At 47.0% G+C, this 18,611-nt stretch overlaps 1 protein-coding gene across 1 annotated transcript in view; it reads right to left on the bottom strand.

Annotated features, from left to right (window-relative positions):
• LOC133227664 (kinesin-like protein KIF28P) overlaps positions 1–18,611 on the bottom strand; it is an 80,562-nt gene that overhangs the window by 8,681 nt on the left and 53,270 nt on the right. The window contains exons 13-22 of the mRNA XM_061382439.1: positions 18,303–18,426; positions 16,675–16,819; positions 12,691–12,809; positions 11,939–12,046; positions 5,829–6,103; positions 3,785–3,919; positions 2,763–2,929; positions 2,419–2,525; positions 2,004–2,151; positions 1,221–1,414 (exon numbers count right to left, since the gene is read on the bottom strand). Of these exons, the coding sequence (XP_061238423.1) occupies positions 1,221–1,414; positions 2,004–2,151; positions 2,419–2,525; positions 2,763–2,929; positions 3,785–3,919; positions 5,829–6,103; positions 11,939–12,046; positions 12,691–12,809; positions 16,675–16,819; positions 18,303–18,426 (1,522 nt within the window). The remainder of the gene's footprint in view (positions 1–1,220; positions 1,415–2,003; positions 2,152–2,418; positions 2,526–2,762; positions 2,930–3,784; positions 3,920–5,828; positions 6,104–11,938; positions 12,047–12,690; positions 12,810–16,674; positions 16,820–18,302; positions 18,427–18,611) is intronic.

Genomic DNA, 18,611 nt, shown 5'->3' with positions numbered 1-18,611 from the left:
CGATTGAACTGAACTAAACTGAACTGAGGGGAGGTGCATCTTTGACTTTTATTAGATAAATGGCAACAATTTTTAAAGTTTTTATTCTGATTTATGGGCTTCCCTGGTGGCTCAGTGCTAAAGAATCTGCCTGCCAATGCAGGAGACCCGGGTTCAATCCCTGTGTCGGGAAGGTCCCCTGGAGAAGGGATTGGCAACCCACTCCAGTATTCTTGCCTGGAGAGTTTCATGGACAGAGGAGCCTGGTAGGCTACAGTCCATGGGGTCACAAAGAGTTGGACATAACTGAGCGACTAACATATACATACCCATCTGGTTGTTGTGAGAACTCAATAAATATAAAAACACTTAGTACGTATTATGTTGTTGTTTTTAGTTGCCAAGTGGTGTCCAACTCTGCAACCTCCTGGACTATATTCCACAAGTTTCCTCTGTCCATGGGATTTCCCAGGCAAGATACTAGAGTGGGTAGCCATTCCCTTCTCCAGGGTATCTTCCTGCCCCAGGATCGAACCCATGTCTCTTACATCTAACCTGCATTGGTAGGCGGGTTCTCTACCACTAGTGCCGCCTGGGAAGCCCCCAAATGTTATATAAATGTTTGCTATTATGACTATTACTTTTTATCCCCCTTTCCAATCTTTATACCTTTTGTTTCTGCCCTTGCTACACTGGCTAGAACCTAAAGTAAATGTCAAAAAAAAGTGAAGATAGCTGACATCTATGATTTACCATTAAGATTATGCTTCCTCTCTGTTTAAGACTGCCTTTATCAGATTAAGAAATGTCCATTTTGTTCCTAGTTTGCTAAGAGTTTTTATCGTGGGAGGATGCTGAATTTTATCACATGCTTTTTCGGTATCTATTGAAGTAACCATGATTTTTCTCCTATAATATCGTAATGTGATGAATTATATTTCTTTGGTTTTGTAACAATAAAGCAAACGTGCACTTCTGGGATATTCTATATGTCATAAAGTGCAGGAATCTCAATCCTGCAGGGGCCACAGCCTCCTTGAACCAACCAGATGTACACTAAAGTGAAAAATGGAAGCAGAGATGGGTGGAAGCCTGAAAGCAGCAGACTCACAGTGTTCCCGGCCTGACCTGCTCTTTTTCTTAAACACACATCCACCCCACCCTCAGGAAATGCCTTTCTATCCAAGAGTTACATTTAATGGAAAGATAATCCTTTGGCTCCCGGGATGCCGGATACTCACAGGAGGTTTATAATGTCTCAGTTTGAGAAACTGCCCTCTGGCCACATTTATGCTTTGGTAGAACACCTTAAGAGCTCTGGCAAATTCTCTGTCGTAGCTGACTTGCTGGGTGGTGCATATTTGATTAATGTCTCTGGCTAGTGGCCCTTGTGCTGTCATCCAAGTGATCTTTCGGGTACTGGAAGGCTGATGTGCTGAAGGTGGAAGATAAGAGAACGTTCATTTGTTCATCTCAAACCAGTCAATCCTAAAGGAAATAAACCCTGAATATTCATTGGGAGGGCTAATGCTGAAGCTGAAGCCCCAGTACTTTGTCCACTTGATGTGAAGAGCTGACTCATTGGAAAAGACTCTGATCCTGGGAAAGACTGAGGGCAGGAGGAGAAGTGGGTGGCAGAAGATGAGATGGTTGGATGGCATCACCAACTCAATGGACATGAATTTGAGCAAACTCTGGGAGTTGTGAAGGACAGGGAAGCCTGGCATGCTGCAGTCCATTGGGTCTCAAAGAGTCGGACATGACTAAGTGACTGACCAACAACTATTTATCCACATATTTATATATTTAATTATCTTGGTGGCATTGTACTACATCATCATTTATCAGGTACCAATTGGGACCCATCCAAAGAAATCTTACAAGGAAAAAATGTTCTGCTTTTTTTAAAAAACTGAAACAAGATATTAACTCTTTTAAAAGCTCATTTCTTAGAAAGAAAATACACATCACAAATGTAGGCGTTTAGAGAAAGTCTAAACACCAAGATTTGAGCGGCCTCTCACCTTGTTGACTAGAACTGGTTCTTTCAATAGATTCTTTAAGAAGCACATTTTCCTCTCTGAGGACTCTGTTTATGTTTCTGAGCAGTTCCGTCTCCTGTTCTAACTTGAGCAGCTTCAGATAAAGCTCTGGTATCTGGTTTGACGTACTCTACAGAAACAAGTTGGGTTAGTCTTGTGTGCATTATTTGCATATCCTTTGAGACTGGCCGTTGTTCCTATGTTATGAAAACTGGATGGGGTGCAGTGAGGGATGGGCAATAACCAAGATTTAAGACCCTCAAGATACACAGGAGTAAATCAAGAAAGAGGCTTTTTAACGGGAGGGAACACTGATGATCCCCAAGCAACTATTATCTGAGATTTTTTTTTTAGTCATCTGTGACATCTATTTTTAATGTGACTTAAATAAACACACCTGACCTGTATCCATCGCTGTGGAAATTTTCTTCATGTCCACCAGGATGTGGCCTTCACCTGTGACCATGAGGTCCAGCCGAGAGCAGCTCAGTTCAGCACAGCCTTCTGTAGTGTGAAGTAGATACCATCAAGGAAAGAAATGTCTCATCCTCCACTCACAGTGTTGTGTGAGGAGGTTTAAACCATGTAATCAACTGTGGACTGAAACCCAGAGGTTGAGGAGAAGACAGCTCTTGGCCACTGCTGTCAAGACCCTGACAACCTCCCTCTGCAGCCCTAAGATATACAACATGATATCTGACGGAGGAATGCACCATGCAAAAGGGGAGGTAAGCATGGTACCTTGAAGACCCCATAAATCAACAATGAGAGCGTTTGTCTGTAAATAATTCAGAAACTCCTGAGATGCATTTAAGGTTGTAAACTGGACAGTCTCATCAATTTGGGGATTCACAATTTTCCATACAGGCTTGGTATATAAAGTGTTTGGAAGATCATAAATTCTGTACCTGAGAAAAGAACAGAAAACATAACTCAAAACTATAAGGGATACATTTCTACAGGAAAGTATCAGATAAGCCAAAGAATTGTAGCCTGCTTTGTTTAGTTGATAAAGGGGTGCATGCTCAGTCGTGACCAATTCTGCAACCCCATGGATTGTAGCCTGCCAGGCTCTGCTGTCCATGGACTTTTGTAGGCAAAAACACTGGAGTGGGTTGCCATTTAGTTGATAAAAGATGACCTACAGTTGATTCTCCTGATTGCCACCTCCAACATCTCAGCTATTCAACATAGATATCATCATTACATAGATAATACTTATTAAAAGTCTAACAAAAAAAGAAAAGCATTTTGATACTTTCTACTTAATCTAAAGTTATTAATTTTCCACTGTAGTTTGTTTTGTGGTTTGTTTTTTGTCCTTCAAAATCTCCCTTCTTTATTGCTTCATCTTTTAGTATCCTTTTAACCCAATTAGTTTAAGCACATCTGGTGCCTCCATCATATCGTCACACACAGTCCTTTTGTTTCCAACTAAAAAAAGAAAATAAACCCAATCATCCTACTTTGATAACACAGGTTCACTAGACGCTCTTTCTGATAATTAAAATTCCTGGCTCTTGGCTTCAATTCCTTAGAAGAGTCAGCACATGTTGACCTGTACACAGTGACCTGGAGGGACATGGAACTTCTCCCTCTGTTAAGCAGAAGGAGGAAATAGTCATTTGGGAGTTGAACAAGCAGAAAAACTTAAGCAAATGTCATGATCAACTCATTCCTAAAACTTGAGGAAAGGCTCCCTCCCATCAGGGCACACAGGCCGGGTGGTTCACATTCAGCAGCTTGGCGGGGCAGGCTGGTACCCCATCTGAACACCCCTCTCCGCATCCTCCTTTAGCCACTTGATGCCAAGGCACTGCACAAGGCGAATCTGGAAATCCATCCTCTTGCCCAGCAGGTCCACTGGGTCAGTAACCACATCTTCCTCACCATGTGCTCTGTAAACAGAAGAGGTAAACATTGATCACAGGTTAACCTGGGCCCAAGCAAGAGAGACTGATGTTGGTGAAGATTACATAGACGCCTTGTGTGTGCCAGCCACTCAGTCGTGGTGGACTCTTTGTGACCCCATGGACTGCAGCCGGGCAGGCTCCTCTGTCCATGGAATTCTCCAGGCAAGAATACTGGAGTGGGTTGCCATTCCCTTCTCCAGGGATCCTGACCCAGGAATAGAAGCCGGGTCTCCTGCAGCATTGCAGGTGGATTCTTTGCAATCTGAGCCACCAGGGAAGCCCTAAGAGACAGCTAAATTTTCTGAAGGAAGGATGGGTAATATTACCAGCTGTAGAATTCATTCATTCAAGAGACATATCACAAGAGCCCACTGTGCTCTTGTACTTCAAGATACGGACTTTCTCAAAGAGGAGACAGGAATATAACAGCTTCTTGCAATAAATGCACCCAGGTGTGGATGCCAAACTGCCATTGAAGATTTAGGTAGATTCCCCAGTGGGCAGAGGGCCTGCCACCTAGAGAAAGCCAGCTGGCTGGCCACAGGCAGCCTCTTCAGGTGTCATTCTCCTTGTGAACCCTTCACAGTCCAGAGTCAACTCCAGGCCCACAGGCTCAGAAACCAGTTTGGACAGCTTTCCAGCAGGGTACTTCTCTCACATCAAGTGAGCTCACAGAGATTGAAACCTGTAAACTATAATGCCACTTCACTAATTCAGAGTGAGAAATACAACCATCGGGCAGCCTAGGAGCCTGGGGTAGCAAAATGCCCAGGAAGTTACTTAGAGTTCCAATAAAGACAGCGAGGCACTGGTCATCTTAGTCTTTTAGTCACAAGACTTGGCAGTTTTGTTGCTCACTTGTTGACTCTCTTCTTCAGAAAGACAAAAAGCTTGCATCGGCTAGCCTCTGAGGACACTGGCACCCAGACCAGACCCCCTGCTGGCCTCTTTACTTAGAATTGCTAAGAGGTGTTAGCTTTGTAAAAACTCTCTCAACTGCCTTTGGCCCAAAGAGAGGAAACAGGGAGACAACCTCTGTGTGTGTGTAAATCTCTCAGTTGTGTCCGACTCTATGTGACCCCGTGGACTGTAGCCCGCCAGGCTCCTCTGTCCATGGAATTCTCCAGGCAAGAATACTGGAGTGGGTTGCCATTCCCTTCTCCAGGGGGTCTTCTTGACTCAGGGATCGAACCCATGTCTGCTGCATTGCAGGTGGATTCTTTACTATCTGAGCCAGGGAAGCCCCAGAGACAACCCGAGGGGACAGTAAAGGTTATACAGTGGAGTTAGCATGAAGATCAGATAACAGCTCAGAATGGGGCCACATAAGGAAACAAAGATACCACAGTTCCTTCCTTGAGAAAAGGAACAAAGAAATTAACAGAGCCTGTCCAGGGAGGCAGGGTGAGCTACAAAATCAGCTTCCTGCTTCTGGCACTTGGGCCTGGTCAGCAGGGCTGAGGACTAATGCTGGAAAGAACAAATGTGTGTGGTGGGTCCCAGACCTCACAGGCGCCAGGAAGGGCGGGGAGGGTGGAAGGTTCTGTGGCACCCTTGGCTTCTCTACAGACCCAGATCACTGGGCTTGTGTCCGTGTTTCCTTCTACTACAGTCCTGCCTCTGCAGGGTATTCTCATTCATTTGGTCCTTTAGGGCAGTGTGAGCTGCTCAAAGACTGCTGGATGTGCGGTTTTAAATAGTCCAGGTCAGCTGATTTGGCTGCCTTGGCAAAATCAGATATGATGAGGCCAGATTATGAATGAACGAGCTCATTTGTTTGTCTCAGGAGTGACCTCTTCAGGGTACCAAGTTCTCCCCTTCCAGGAGAACTCAGGCTTGCTGTGAGTTTTCTGTGTGACCCAGAACTAAACAAGGGGGTGGCAGAGATACCCACTGTCCTGTCGGGGAGCAGGGCTTTATGTGGATGTGCAACACTGCCTCTTCCAGCCCGTCACAGTTCAGAAATTCCACTTGTTCCTCGAACTTCATGCAGTAGGCAAGAGATTGGAGCCAGATGTGAGCGGAGCCCAGGTGAACAACTTCTACAGGATCCCAGAAAGGGTCATCTTCCTGGGCTACCTGGCTGTCTTCTCCATCAAGAAAACGCTGGTAAAGTTCCTCCATTAGGAATTTCCTATTGATAAATTTGGCTTTTGACCAAATCCACACCTGGAAACACAAAGGTACATCATCAATATTTGATTCCATCTGCTGCTCTAACAATTCATTTCTATGGTTTTCCCAGCATGCTCTCTCTGATGGGTTGGGTTTTGGGTACCCAATACCAATGACAGTCTCATCAAACTCAGCTTAGGTGAGGGAACTTCAAGAGCACTACATTCATTGCTGACCTGTCTACTTCAGCTTTGCTGGATCCCAGGAAATGACTTAGAGGAAATGATGGACTTAGAAAACACTTTCCCAGGAGAAATGAAAGTTTGAGCTTGTGGTATACAGAAGAAAGACCTTCAGAGATATTCTTGTCCCAGTCTCTGGAACCTGGGAATATGTTATCTTACATGGCAAAGAGAAATTAAATTTGCTTATCAGCCGACCTTAACATAGGGAGATTAGCTTGCATTATCCAGATGGACCCAGTGTAATCACATGGGCCTTAAAGGTAGAAGAGGGAGGCAAAAGAGAGGGTCAGAGAAAGAGAGATGGCAACAGAAGCAGGGTCAGGGATGCTATGTGGATAACTTTGAAGATGACCATGACCCAAGGAATGTAAGTGGCTCTAAAAGCTTGAAAAAGCAACAAAACGTATTCTCCCCTCAAGCCTCCAGAGAGCAAAATATCCCTCCTGATACTTTGCTTTCAACCCAGCAACATCTGTGTTGCGCTTTTTACAAATTCATTTATTTCTTCTATTTATTTTTGTTTGTGCTGGGCTTTCTTTGTGTGGACCTTCTCTAATTGTGCTGAGCGGGGCTACTCTTCGTTGCGATGCATGGGCTTCTCATAGCAGTGACTTTTCTTGTTGCGGAGCACAGGCTCTAGGCATGTGGGCTTCACACAGTTGCAGCACACAGGCTCAGGAGTTGCAGCTCCTGGGCTCTAGTTGTGGCACATGGGCTTCATTGCTCTGCAGCATATGGAATCTCCCCAGTCCAGGGATCAAACCTTTGTCCCCCACAGTGGCAGGCAAACTTATCCACTGCACAACTGCTGGGAGCCGGCATATTGCATATTGAGTGCATATTGCATATTGAGTGCAGCACTTTCCACAGCATCATCTTTCAGGATCTGGAATAGCTCAACTGGAATTCTATCACTGCCGGTAGCCAGTGTGAGGAACTCCGCCCATGACAAAGGTCATGAGGAAGGAGGCTTGGCATACGCAAAGGCGGGATCCAGCTTCAGGAGTCCCCCTGGAAATTCTCGAGCATATACCCCCAAAACCAGAGTCTGCCTACTTTCTGCTTTGTGCTTTCACCTACACCTCTGACTTTACGGGGGCTGTCCCCCACTACCTCTCTGAAAAAAGTTAGCTTACAGCTCCAGTTAATAATTCCTGGGTGTGACAGTGTTTAACCTACAAACTCCTTTGGAAATCCTCTAGCCTGCCTGAATAGGTTTTTCCGGCCACATGTGATTGTTCAGAGCCTCCCATCTGTGAGAGGCAGGAGATGTTCTAAACTGTGTAAACACAGATTCTTTTGAGTAGTTAAAAGATTGATTAGAAATTGTATTGGTGAAGGGATTTTCACTTGTTGGGCCAATGTTTGCTGCTAAGTCTCCATATCCCTTACCTGCTGTGTCCCTGGCAGTGTATTGATTAATATAGTTGGTGTAAATAGTAGCTTTAATGTTTGTAACCTGGGACCCTTGAGTTAATTCTTTTTCTTGTTATAGCCCACCACACCTTTGCTCTGTAGGAATGCAACTTTATCTAATGCTTTTGGAGGGTAGCTCCTGACCAATCACCTTTAGAGAAAAATAAGTTTTCTGAAGAAAAGGTCTTAAAATGTTAACAGGCCTCCGGGCCAGAAGATGATGCAAATCACCTAAGCTTTTGCATATGATAAGTTTGCAGGAAGAAAGCCTGGCTTGCTGCCTGACTCTACCCCTTCCCCCATTATCCTCTATGCATAACTTAAGGTATAAAAACTACTTTGGAAAATAAAGTGCGGGGCCTTGTTCACCGAAACTTGGTCTCACCATGTCGTTCTTTCTCTTACCTTCTGGCTGAATTATTCAGCCTCTTTTCTCCACTGAATTTCCTCACTGAGCTATCCTCATTCTATTTCTCTTTATATCCTTAATTAACGTTTAATTAAGCAATTGCTTCCTGATCTTCGCCTACGCCGTCTCTCCCTCGAATACCCTGGATCAGCCGGGGCTGGTCCCCGGCACACAACTAGAGAAGTCCTGTGTTGGGCTTTTAACCTACTGAACTAGAAGATAATAAATTGGTGTGCTCACACCCAGTGAGCAGAAAATCCAGGAAAAGAGCCTGGCACTGGTCTGTCCCCTCAGTAAGTGAGGGACAGGGCCACGTACCAACAGTGATTACTGAGAGAGTGGACAAAAGCATAAGCCAAAATAAGAAGAATTCCAGGTAGGCAGAAAATTGCTTAATGATAATTGCCACATCAGAAGTGGTTACCAGGAGGCGTGGCCACCATGGAGGAGTAGGAAGGTCCTGAGCTTGCCTCCTCCCTTCAGCATGCCAAAATTAAAACTATTTACAGAGCAGTTGTTGGCGAGGAAGAACTGAAGATTAGCAGAAAGGATCCCTTGCAACTGAAGGTATAAAGAGGGAACCACAAGAGGATGGGTAGGAGGGGCAGAGACACAACATAATCAAGACCCACCCCAAGGTCTGCAACTCACAAACAGGAAGATGATTACCATTACGGAGCTTCTCGCCAAGGAGTGAGGGGTCTGAGCCCCACATCCAGCACCCTGGCTTAGGAGTCCTGCACTGGGAAGACCAGCTTCCTTTGTCTTTGAAGGCCAAGCCGGGTTTATTTTCAGGCGAGTTAGAGGGCTGTGGGAAATGTAGACTTCACTCTTAAAGTGAAAGTGTTAGTCGCTCAGTCGTGTCTGACTCTTTGAACTATAGCCCACCAGGCTCCTCTGTCCATGGAATTCTCCAGGCAAGAATACTGGAGTGGGTTGCCATTCCCTTCTCCATTCCCGGGATCGAACCTGGGTCTTCTGCATTGCAGGCAGATTCTTTACTGTCTGAACCATCAGGGTTAGTCTTAAAGCACTCATGCAAAATCTCACATGCTCCAAAATCCAGTACAGAGGTAGTAATTTGAAATATGCCTGGGTCAGATCCCCTGGCTGATCTTGGAGACCCTCCTGGTCAGATCCCCTGGCTGATCTTGGAGAACCACCTGGAGACACAAGAGGCAACTGGAGCTCCCCTGGGGGACACAGATGCTGATGGAAGCCTTGGGAAGGGCACAGAGGGTTGTTCTACCAAGAGGATACAAGTGCTGACAAGCACTGGTTTGAGTCTTCCCTCTAGTTTATTAGGCCTGGGATCTGGCCCTGCCCACCAGCTAGTCAGCACCAGTCCTGGGTTACCTCAGGCCAAGCAGGCAGTGGCAGGGGTACAGCCCCAACCACCAGTGGGCTGTTTGCTAAGGAGCCCCTGAACCCCCAGCTGCCAGGGGAGCCAGCCCCATCCACCAGAGGGCCCAGGCCCCAGCCCTTCCTAGTAGTGCATCAAAACCATCTCTAGGTCCCGCAGGACCATGCAGCCAGAGCCTGCAGGACACAGCCTCACCCACCAGCAGGTCCACAGCAACTCCAGGACCCACAGGACTCTGCAGCCAGAGACCTAAGACCTGGCTTCACCAGCAGGCCAGCACTAGCCCTGAGACCCCACAAGCCTCAACCCAGCCCACCAGCAAGCCCATGGCAGCTCTGAGAAACTTGGGCATCTCAAGAGCTGCCTCAGGATCCAGCTCCACTCACCAGTGGGCTGACACCAGCAATGGGACACCTCAGGTCCCACTGGAAGCCATGTCAGGAACCGGCCTCACCCACCCACAGGCAATAGTAACACCGAGACCCCTAGCCCTGCAAACAGAACCCAGCTCCATTCCATTCATCAATGGGCCAGGACTAGCCCAGGACCCCTGGGGCTCCACAGCCAGCCACCTCATTAGCCAGCCCCAACCACAAGTGGCTGGCAGCCTCCAAAAAGCAGGCCCTAGAAACCAACCAGACCAGGAGGCAGCCATGCCTACCAGACCACCCACAGTAGTCATCCCACTACAACAGAAGGGCCCACATAGCCCATGAGAGAGGCACCCCTAGAGCATACAGCTCTGGAGACCAGAGGGGAGGGCACTTCTGGGACACATAGGATGTCTCCTACAAAAGGCCACTTCTCCAAGACTGGGAGATGTAACCAACCTACCAGACACATTGAAATATAACAGAAAATTAGTCAAGATAAGGCAATAAAGAAATATGTTCCAAATAAGGGAATAAGATTAAAAAAAAAAAAAAAACAAGAACAAAGTGAAGTGGAGATAAGCAACCTACCCAATATAGAATTATAAGTAACGATCATGTTGTTCAGTCCCTCAGTCATGTCCAACTCTTTGCAACCCCATGGACTGCAGCACACCAGGCTTCCCTGTCCATCACCATCTTTCAGAGCTTCCTCAAACTTGTGTCCATTCAGTCAGTGATGCCATCCAACCATTTCATCCTCTGTTGTCCCCTTCTCCTCCTGCCTTCAATCTTTCCCAGCATCAGGGTCTTTTCTAATGAGTCAGCTCTACGCATCAGGTGACCAAAGTATTGGAGCTTCAGCATTAGTTCTTCCAGTGAATATTCAGGGTTAATTTCCTTTAGGATTGACTGGTTTGATCTCCTTTCTGTCCAAGGGACTCTTAAGAGTCTTTTTCAGCACTACAGTTCAAAAGCATCAATTCTTCAGCACTCAGCCTTCTTTATGGTCCAACTTTCATATCCATGCATAACTACTGGAAAAACCATTGCTTTGACCATATGGACCTTTGTCAGCAAATAAAAGATGCTCAAAGAACTTCATTGCTGCTCAAACTTTTCTCTTGTTGCCAAGAGCAGGGGCTCCTCCCTGGCTTTGGCACACAGGCTTCTCGTTGTGGTGACTTCTCTTGTTGAGGAGCACAGACTCTAGGGCGTGTGGGCTTCAGTAGTTGTGGCACATGGGCTTAGTTGCCTGAGGCACTTGGGATCTTCCTGGACCAGGGATCAAACCCATGTCCCCTGCATTTGGACTACAAGGGGAGCAAACCAGTCAATCCTAAAGGAAATAAACACTGAATATTCATTGGAAGGACTGATGCTGAAGCTGAAGCTGTAATACTTGGCCACCTGATGCGAAGAGCCAACTCATTGGAAAAGACCCTGATGCTGAGAAAGATTGAGGGCAGGAGGAGAAGGGGACGACAGAGGATGAGATGGTTGGATGGCATCACTGACTCAATGGATACAAGTTTGAGCAAGCTCCAAGAGATGGTGAAGGACAAGGAAGCCTGGTGTGCTGCAGTCCATGGGGTCGCAAAGAATTGGACACAACTGCGCAACTGAACAACACCTGCATTGGCAGGCAGATTCTTTACCACCAGACCACCAGGAAAGCCCACCTTCTGGAGTCTTAATGAAAGTGTGCGTTTTCTCATTGCTCAAAACGGTAGCCCTCTCTCTCGGGCACTCACACAAACACCATTTTCAGCTGGTGTTCAGGCTCCCTTCGGGTACTAAAACTTTGGAGTCATGATAAAAATAAATAGAAAGTTTTCACTGCCTGTGGGTGGGAAAGATTCCAGGTCTCGGTGTTGTGTGGGATAGAGGAACCAGAAGAGGAAACTTGGAGGGTCCTCCTCTCCCCAGAGTCGGTCCCCCAGAATCCCACCCATACTTGGAGCCTATCTTGCCCCTTTGCTGGAGCTCCACAGGCTGTAGCAGGTAAAACTAACCTGTATCCCTAGGAAACCTCCTCAGAAACCCCTTGTGGAGTCGCACACCAGCCCCCAGGGGCAGCCTCACCTGATGAGTCCTTTGATGGGTCACCTTCACCGTGACCTCTTTTTGTAGGTCACAGCCCCTGGAATCTGATGAAGCTAAATTCTTCACCTTCAGCTCCATATTAAGTCCCTGGTAAGAAAAACACTTCTCACTAAATAATTTTACATTTCTCAGCACATACCATCTTTGCAATTTATTTTTCATCCTCTCCACACTCGGACTTTCTGAAAGAAGATGGTCCACCTCTTGCTCCTTGGAATTCTCATCAAGGGAAATGACAAAGCACCCAGAATTTCTCAGCAGCATCCTGGAACTATTTCATGTGTAAGCCTCACCAAAGGGACTGAGTCTTGTGCAAGTTTACTGATGATTTGGATCCTGTGTCACCAGGGAATGACTCCAAATCCAGGCCTTCTCTGGGGCAGAGAAGCCTTCAGGGTGTGTGCACCCAGAGAAGGACTCGAGGACAATCTGGGGTGGGGTGGCCATGGTGGGCAAGCATTGGTCTGGCATCTTGGTGGTTCTGGAGCCGTGGGGGCCAGAGGTAGAAGGAGCGGACTCGAGGCTGGAACTGGGGAGGCCTGGGGTGTTGACTGAGACCCTGTCACTAGCTCACTGTGGGGTCTCGGGCAAAGCACCTGCCGTCTCCAGGCCCGAGGGTCTGGCATGTCTACACCATGAAGCCAATTCGGGGCAGTGGGAAAGTGGTGCTCATTGAATTTGTCCTCTAAGGTCCTTTCTAGAGCTGAGATTTTACCATTTTCTGCACTTACCTTTTTCAGCTCTTCGCTCATTTGATTTGCTTCTGCAACCAGTGGCATCAGTTTGACGTAGTCCTGGAACACAGCCAGGACACTGGGGTCCGCTTTCCCATCCCCACTGTTCACAGCACCTAGGAAAGATCGGAGAGGGAGGGGAGGTTACTCACTGGTTCTGGGATACCTTTCATCCATGAATAAACTTGCATGCTCTTTGCTTCCTTCATTCAGTCAATCATTCAACTGTTCACCAAATATTTATATTTTAAATTTATAAACGTGTAATTTTTTAAAAAACAAGGAAGAAAACTAAGTGGGGAATAAAAGTTGCTGCCTCCCTTGCTCATCTCAACCCATGAATCTCGGCAGCATTGTGACAGGAGGTTCCCTGCCTCTGATTTTCAGTCTTGGCCTGCGTCCTTGACCCAAGGTAGCTCCAGACTGTCCAGTGAAGAGGCTGGGCCAAGAATAATACAGCTGGCTAAAGGAAGGTCTGGGGGCTTCTCCTGAAACCACAGCTGGCACAGAAGCAACTTGTCCTTACTTCTGTTTGGGGTGGCTTGGAGGAGGGGATCATGGACACGATGGGTGAGCCAATCCCCCCTGCCAGACCCTGGCTGGTGCTGCCTCCTGTCAAGAACTCTCAGTTATTTAGGGATTTCCTGTGCTGAGGTCTGACTCCCCAGAATTGCCCAACAGCCACCTTGCTGAAGAATCAGTCTTTGCTGGTGCTAAGCACCTTTGACCAGGGTCAGGGCTTGTTCAACCTCACTGTGTTGCCAGCCCTGGGCTGGAAAATTCAACCCTGTAAATGAATAAATGAATATATAGGGTGTCCAGGCTTGGTATTAGAGTCTTATTGACTTGTTTTGTTCAGAAACTTGCAGACAATGAACAAAGAGGTCATTTTCAAATCCATTTATTTTGCTAAAATTCTGAAGAGAAACCTTTGGTGCAGGAAAAAGGGAGGATCTATTTTGCACATATGTAGTGCACCCACAACACTGCTCATAGGTTTAGAAGACAAGTTTGCACAGGCGCCATGTGAGATGCTCCACCTTTGCGAGTTCAGCATAGCCAGAGACCTCGGTGGAGCCCACACTCACCTGACTGGGCAGGGTTGGGGGTGCAGGTGGGCAGCAGGTGGGCCCTGGCACCACAGCCTCCCCTGAGGGGAGTGATCTGGGGTCTGGGAATGAGAGGGGAAGCAAGGTGGTCAAGAACCTCCATCTGAGGCAAGGGAAGAGATGAACAAAGAGAAATGACAAAGCTCCTGAGTGTTCTTGCGGACAAGGACTCCCAGGTCGTTGTGGGGGAGTTGAAATACAGCAGTAGCTAGAGGGAGAGGGAGCTAGAGGGAGCTAGAGTAGCTAGAAGTCTTTTCTCATTGGAAAAGGCCCTGAGGCTGGGAAAGATTAAATGCAGGAGAAGGGAACGACAGAGGGATGAGGTGGTTGGATGGCATCACCAGCTCGATGGACATGAGTTCGAGCAAGCTCCGGAAGTTGGTGACGGACAGGGAAGCAAAGAGTCAGACAAGACTGAGCGACTGAACTGAACTGAGGAGGAGAAGGGGACGACAGAGGACAAGATGGTTGGATGGCATCACAGACTCAATGGACATGAGTTTGAGTAAACTCTGGGAGACGGTGAAAGACAGGGAAACTTGGCATGCTGCAGTCCATGTGTTCGCAAAGAGTCAGACATGACTGAGCAACTGAACAACAACAAAGGGAGATGTGGGTCCAGGTAGGGCTTTGTAAGTTTGTTTTTATGGCAGAAGATAGTGGAGCATGTTTGCATGTGATGGAATGATTCATGGAGAGCCTTTAGTGATGCAAAAGAGGGGCTTTTCACAGACAAGTGCTTGAGATAGTGAGAGGGGAGAGAATCCAGAGAACAGATGGAGGAAAATTGACAGATGTATTATGTTTGCCCATTCAGGGAAAACGAAAATAAACTCTGTGGTATTGAACTGGAATTGGCCATATGAGGATGAACTTATGGCTTTACAGAATAGGTGAAGCTGTAATATGTGTGGGGGAACACATGTGTTAATGTAGCAGTTTGCACACGTAGCTCCAGATCTTGATTTATAAATGTCATTCTTTACCAAAAGGAATCAGGATCCTTGGGGGAAATGACACCTGAGCTGGGGCTGAGAGACCACACCTGGAACATTTTTGATGCCAGAAAGTAAGCTAGTGCCTGGTGAGGAACGTCCGGGAGACACAGAGTCCGGCTTGAAGGGGTGCCCACTGACCAAAACGGGGATGGTTTGCACATCAAAATGAATTATGAAAGCAACAGATAACTTATTGACTAAAACAGGACTCTGAGACCACACTGATATAACTAAATGAATAAACAAATCAACAGATAAAACATTTCTTATAGTACCTTTTTGTTTTTTCAAATATAGGTAGAGGAAATTGTGAAGCTAGGAATTCACCATTTGACAAAAATCCATACTGATTATCCAATGATCAAAGGATGATAAAACTAGTGGATGAAATTGTAATGAGGTATAGGATATCCACATATCAAAGTCTCTCCCCATAAAATATTAATTGAAAAGATAGGATTGCTCTCAGGTGGCCTCAGCCTGCAGCGGCTGGAAGCGGAGCTTCAGTTCCCCCACCAGAGACTGAAGTGGGGTTGTGGGGTTGTGGCAGTGAGAGCACCAAATCCTCGCCACTAGACCAGAGGACAGTGAGCAGGCCCCTGGCCCTTCAGCTTTCCAGAAGAGAATTCCCACAAAGACAGAAAAATGTTCTTGCCTGGAGAATCCCAGGTACGGGGGAGCCTGGTGGGCTGCAGCGACTTAGCAGCAGCAGCAGCAGCAGCAGGGAAGTAAGTAAAGTATTTATCAGGAAGGAAAAAGAGTACAGTACATGTGGATAGTGCTGGGAAAGATTGAAGGCAAAAGGTCACTCCCGTTTGAAACTTTTAGGAGCCTTTCTGCGCATGTTTGGTCAAGGAAGTCTTCTGACTTCGAGAATGAGAAATATGTGGTCTGGTCAGGGTCCCGCCTCCTCTCTTAATTGTCCTGTTGTTCTCTCCTGGAGCTTTGATCCACAGGGAGTGAATCTCCAGTCACTTAACTCTGGGGCGGCATTTACCTCTTGCCTCAGGATAACTCATTTTACGATGGAGAAACCTGGTAGACACCACCTTAACCAAGTGATCACAATTAACGCCACCAAAGATGGACAAACTGACACCAGGTGTGTCTGCTGTGAGGCACAGAGGACACAGCATCACTTTGCTGGCATTCCTGCCGAAAACCTATCACCTCAATCCAATCATGGGGAAGCATCCTAAAAACCTAAAAAAATGACTGGTCTTTACTCTTCAAAAATGTCAAGGTCATGAAAGACAAAAACAGACCTGGTGACTTGTTCCAGATTTAAGGAGACCAAAGAGACGTGACAACTAAATGTGGTCCTGGATTGGACCCTGTATCCCAATTTTTTATAAGGGAGGTTTTTGAAACAATTAGGTAAATATGCATGGAATTCATAGATTAAATAATAGTATCAATGTTAATTTTCTGATATTGAGAATTGTACTGTAGTTATTAAGAGAAAGTCCTTTTCCTTAGGAGTAACACAATGAAGTGTTTAAGGATGCTCAGTCATGTCTGACTTTGTGACCCCATGGACTGTAGCCCATCAGGTTGCTCTGTCTACGGGATTCTCCAGGCAAGAATATTGGAGCATCCTTCAATTCTCCATGCATTGCCATGCCCTCCTCCAGGGGATCTTCCCAACCCAGGGATTGAACCTACATCAGCATCTTTACCCTCATAATTAATTTTATGAATTAAATAAATCTTCCACGTGTGCTTACTCTATGAAAATCATACTTTAATCTTCTAAACATTGTATTTTGACACAAAGATTATTTTCTTAAGGAAAGCAGGATTGCACACAAGTGAAAGCACTGCTTTTACATCCACCCATGGAAAATGCCAGAAGCCTGGCCTGGGCTGCTCACCGAGCTTGTCAGCGCTCACTCCCTCAGCAGCCGCTCTCTCCAGCTGGAAAAAGTCATAATCAAATCTGCTCAAGTCCTCACTGCCTCGCTCGGAAGGAAACCCAATGTAAAGGTAGGCGCTGTTGGATCCCAAAATAATCCGGTCCTAGGAAGGAGACAGTGCGCTTAGAGGGAGGAGGGCAGAGCGGGTGAGGTCAGCCTGCTGCTCTGTGTGCATTATGGGACCTCGTGAATCCCCAAGCAGGGGAGAGACCTGTAAATGAGGAGGGAAGAGGGGCCTCTTGCTTTCTTGTGCTTTTGTTGACTAATCCTTTATTCCGGATTCTCTGTCAGCCACTGGGGGAGTCAGTGGGGACTAGACAGACCCATCCCTCCCCTCCAGGACTTGATAAACTAATGATGTAACAGCCTGTGCAGGATGGGGAGGAAAAGGGCAGGGCTTCCACAGAATGTACTGGGCTAATTCACACTGGGAATTACAGAGCACCTCGGGGAAGGTGCACTATTTAAGGTGACACAACTGGTAAAGAATCCACCTGTAATGCAGGAGACCTGGGTTCGATCCCTGGGTTGGGAAGATCCCCTGGAGAAAAGGCTCCCCACTCCAGTACTCTGGCCTGGAGAATTCCATGGACTGTATAGTCCATGGGGTCGAAAAGAGTCGGACACGACTGAGCAACTTTCACGAGTGCTAAGTTTTGGTGAGGCCGAGAAGAGTACTGTTGACCAGAGCCTGGAAGGTCTGAGCATCAGAGAGTCATGTGACCAAGGGAAGCCCAGGCAGAGTAGTGAGGCCAGAGAAGCAGATGATGGGCCCATTCACTCTGGTGTCCTAAAAGTGGGTGGGTCACTGAAGGATTTCCAAGAAAGGAGTGGCTTGCTCCAGTGTGCTAGTCTAAAAGGATCTCTGTGTAGAGGGGTGGAATGGGCGGGATGCAGGAGGAGGCTCAAGAGGGAGGGGTTTTATATATATAATTATGACTGATTTGATGTACAGCAAAGACCACCACAACATTGTAAAGCAATTATCCTCAAATTAAAAAAATAAAATAGAAGGCTTTCTGTGGCTTCAGTGTGGAGAAGGGACAGGAGAAGGGTCTTGAGCCCCTGTGCTACTGACAGGGTGGTGGGGAGATGCAGAGAGCCCAATGTTGGCAAGGTGCTGGCAGTTCTCTCCAGCACAGATTTTTTTTTTTTTCTTCTTAATATTTATTCATTTATTTGGCTGTGCCAGGTCTTAGTTGCAGCATCTGGGATCTAGTTCCCTGACCAGGGATCGAACCCGGGCCCCCTGCATTGGGAGCTCAGAATCTTAGCCACTGGACCATCAGGGAAGTCCCTCCATGGCAGGTTGTTAAAATCGAAAATATCATACAGCATTAGAGCTGGAAGGATCTTGGCGAGCACCTAGTTCACCCTTCTCTGCTTTGTAAGCAAGGTCCAGGGAGGTGAAACGACTTCCCCCAGACACTCAGGGAGTTAATATCCCAACTCCACAGCTGTGACCTCGTCATCACTGGGACACGGTGGCAGAGGGACAGAAGGGGCTTAGCGCCCAGCCCTGCCGACCTCACTCCAGCTCTCCTGGTTGGACTTAGGAAATCCTGTGGCTCCGCAGGGGAGTTTACCAAATGCTGCAGCTTTGTCTTGGTCGTGATGGGCACCCCATTAACGATGACCTTGCATTTGCCGTATGGAGTCACCATCACTTTACCACCCGAATTCGTGAAGGAAGCATGTTTCTCTGAAATTCTAAAAGGACAAGAATGTGTCTAAGTGACCAAATAAATCACAATTTTGGTGAACAGTGTAGGTAGTTCTTTGTCATTTGCACAACTAGGCAAGGCCTACCGCTGCTAGGGAGGCCCGTGGGGCTCCTGTTGCTCAGTGGGTGGAGGTGGAGAGGCGGGTGCAAGGGACCCTGCCTTGACCAAGAG

This window comes from Bos javanicus, chromosome 16 (assembly GCF_032452875.1).
Source record: "Bos javanicus breed banteng chromosome 16, ARS-OSU_banteng_1.0, whole genome shotgun sequence".
NCBI classification, from domain to species: Eukaryota; Metazoa; Chordata; class Mammalia; order Artiodactyla; family Bovidae; genus Bos; species Bos javanicus.
Note: the sequence above shows the minus strand (reverse complement) of the source record. Positions and strands in the feature narration are given on the sequence as shown.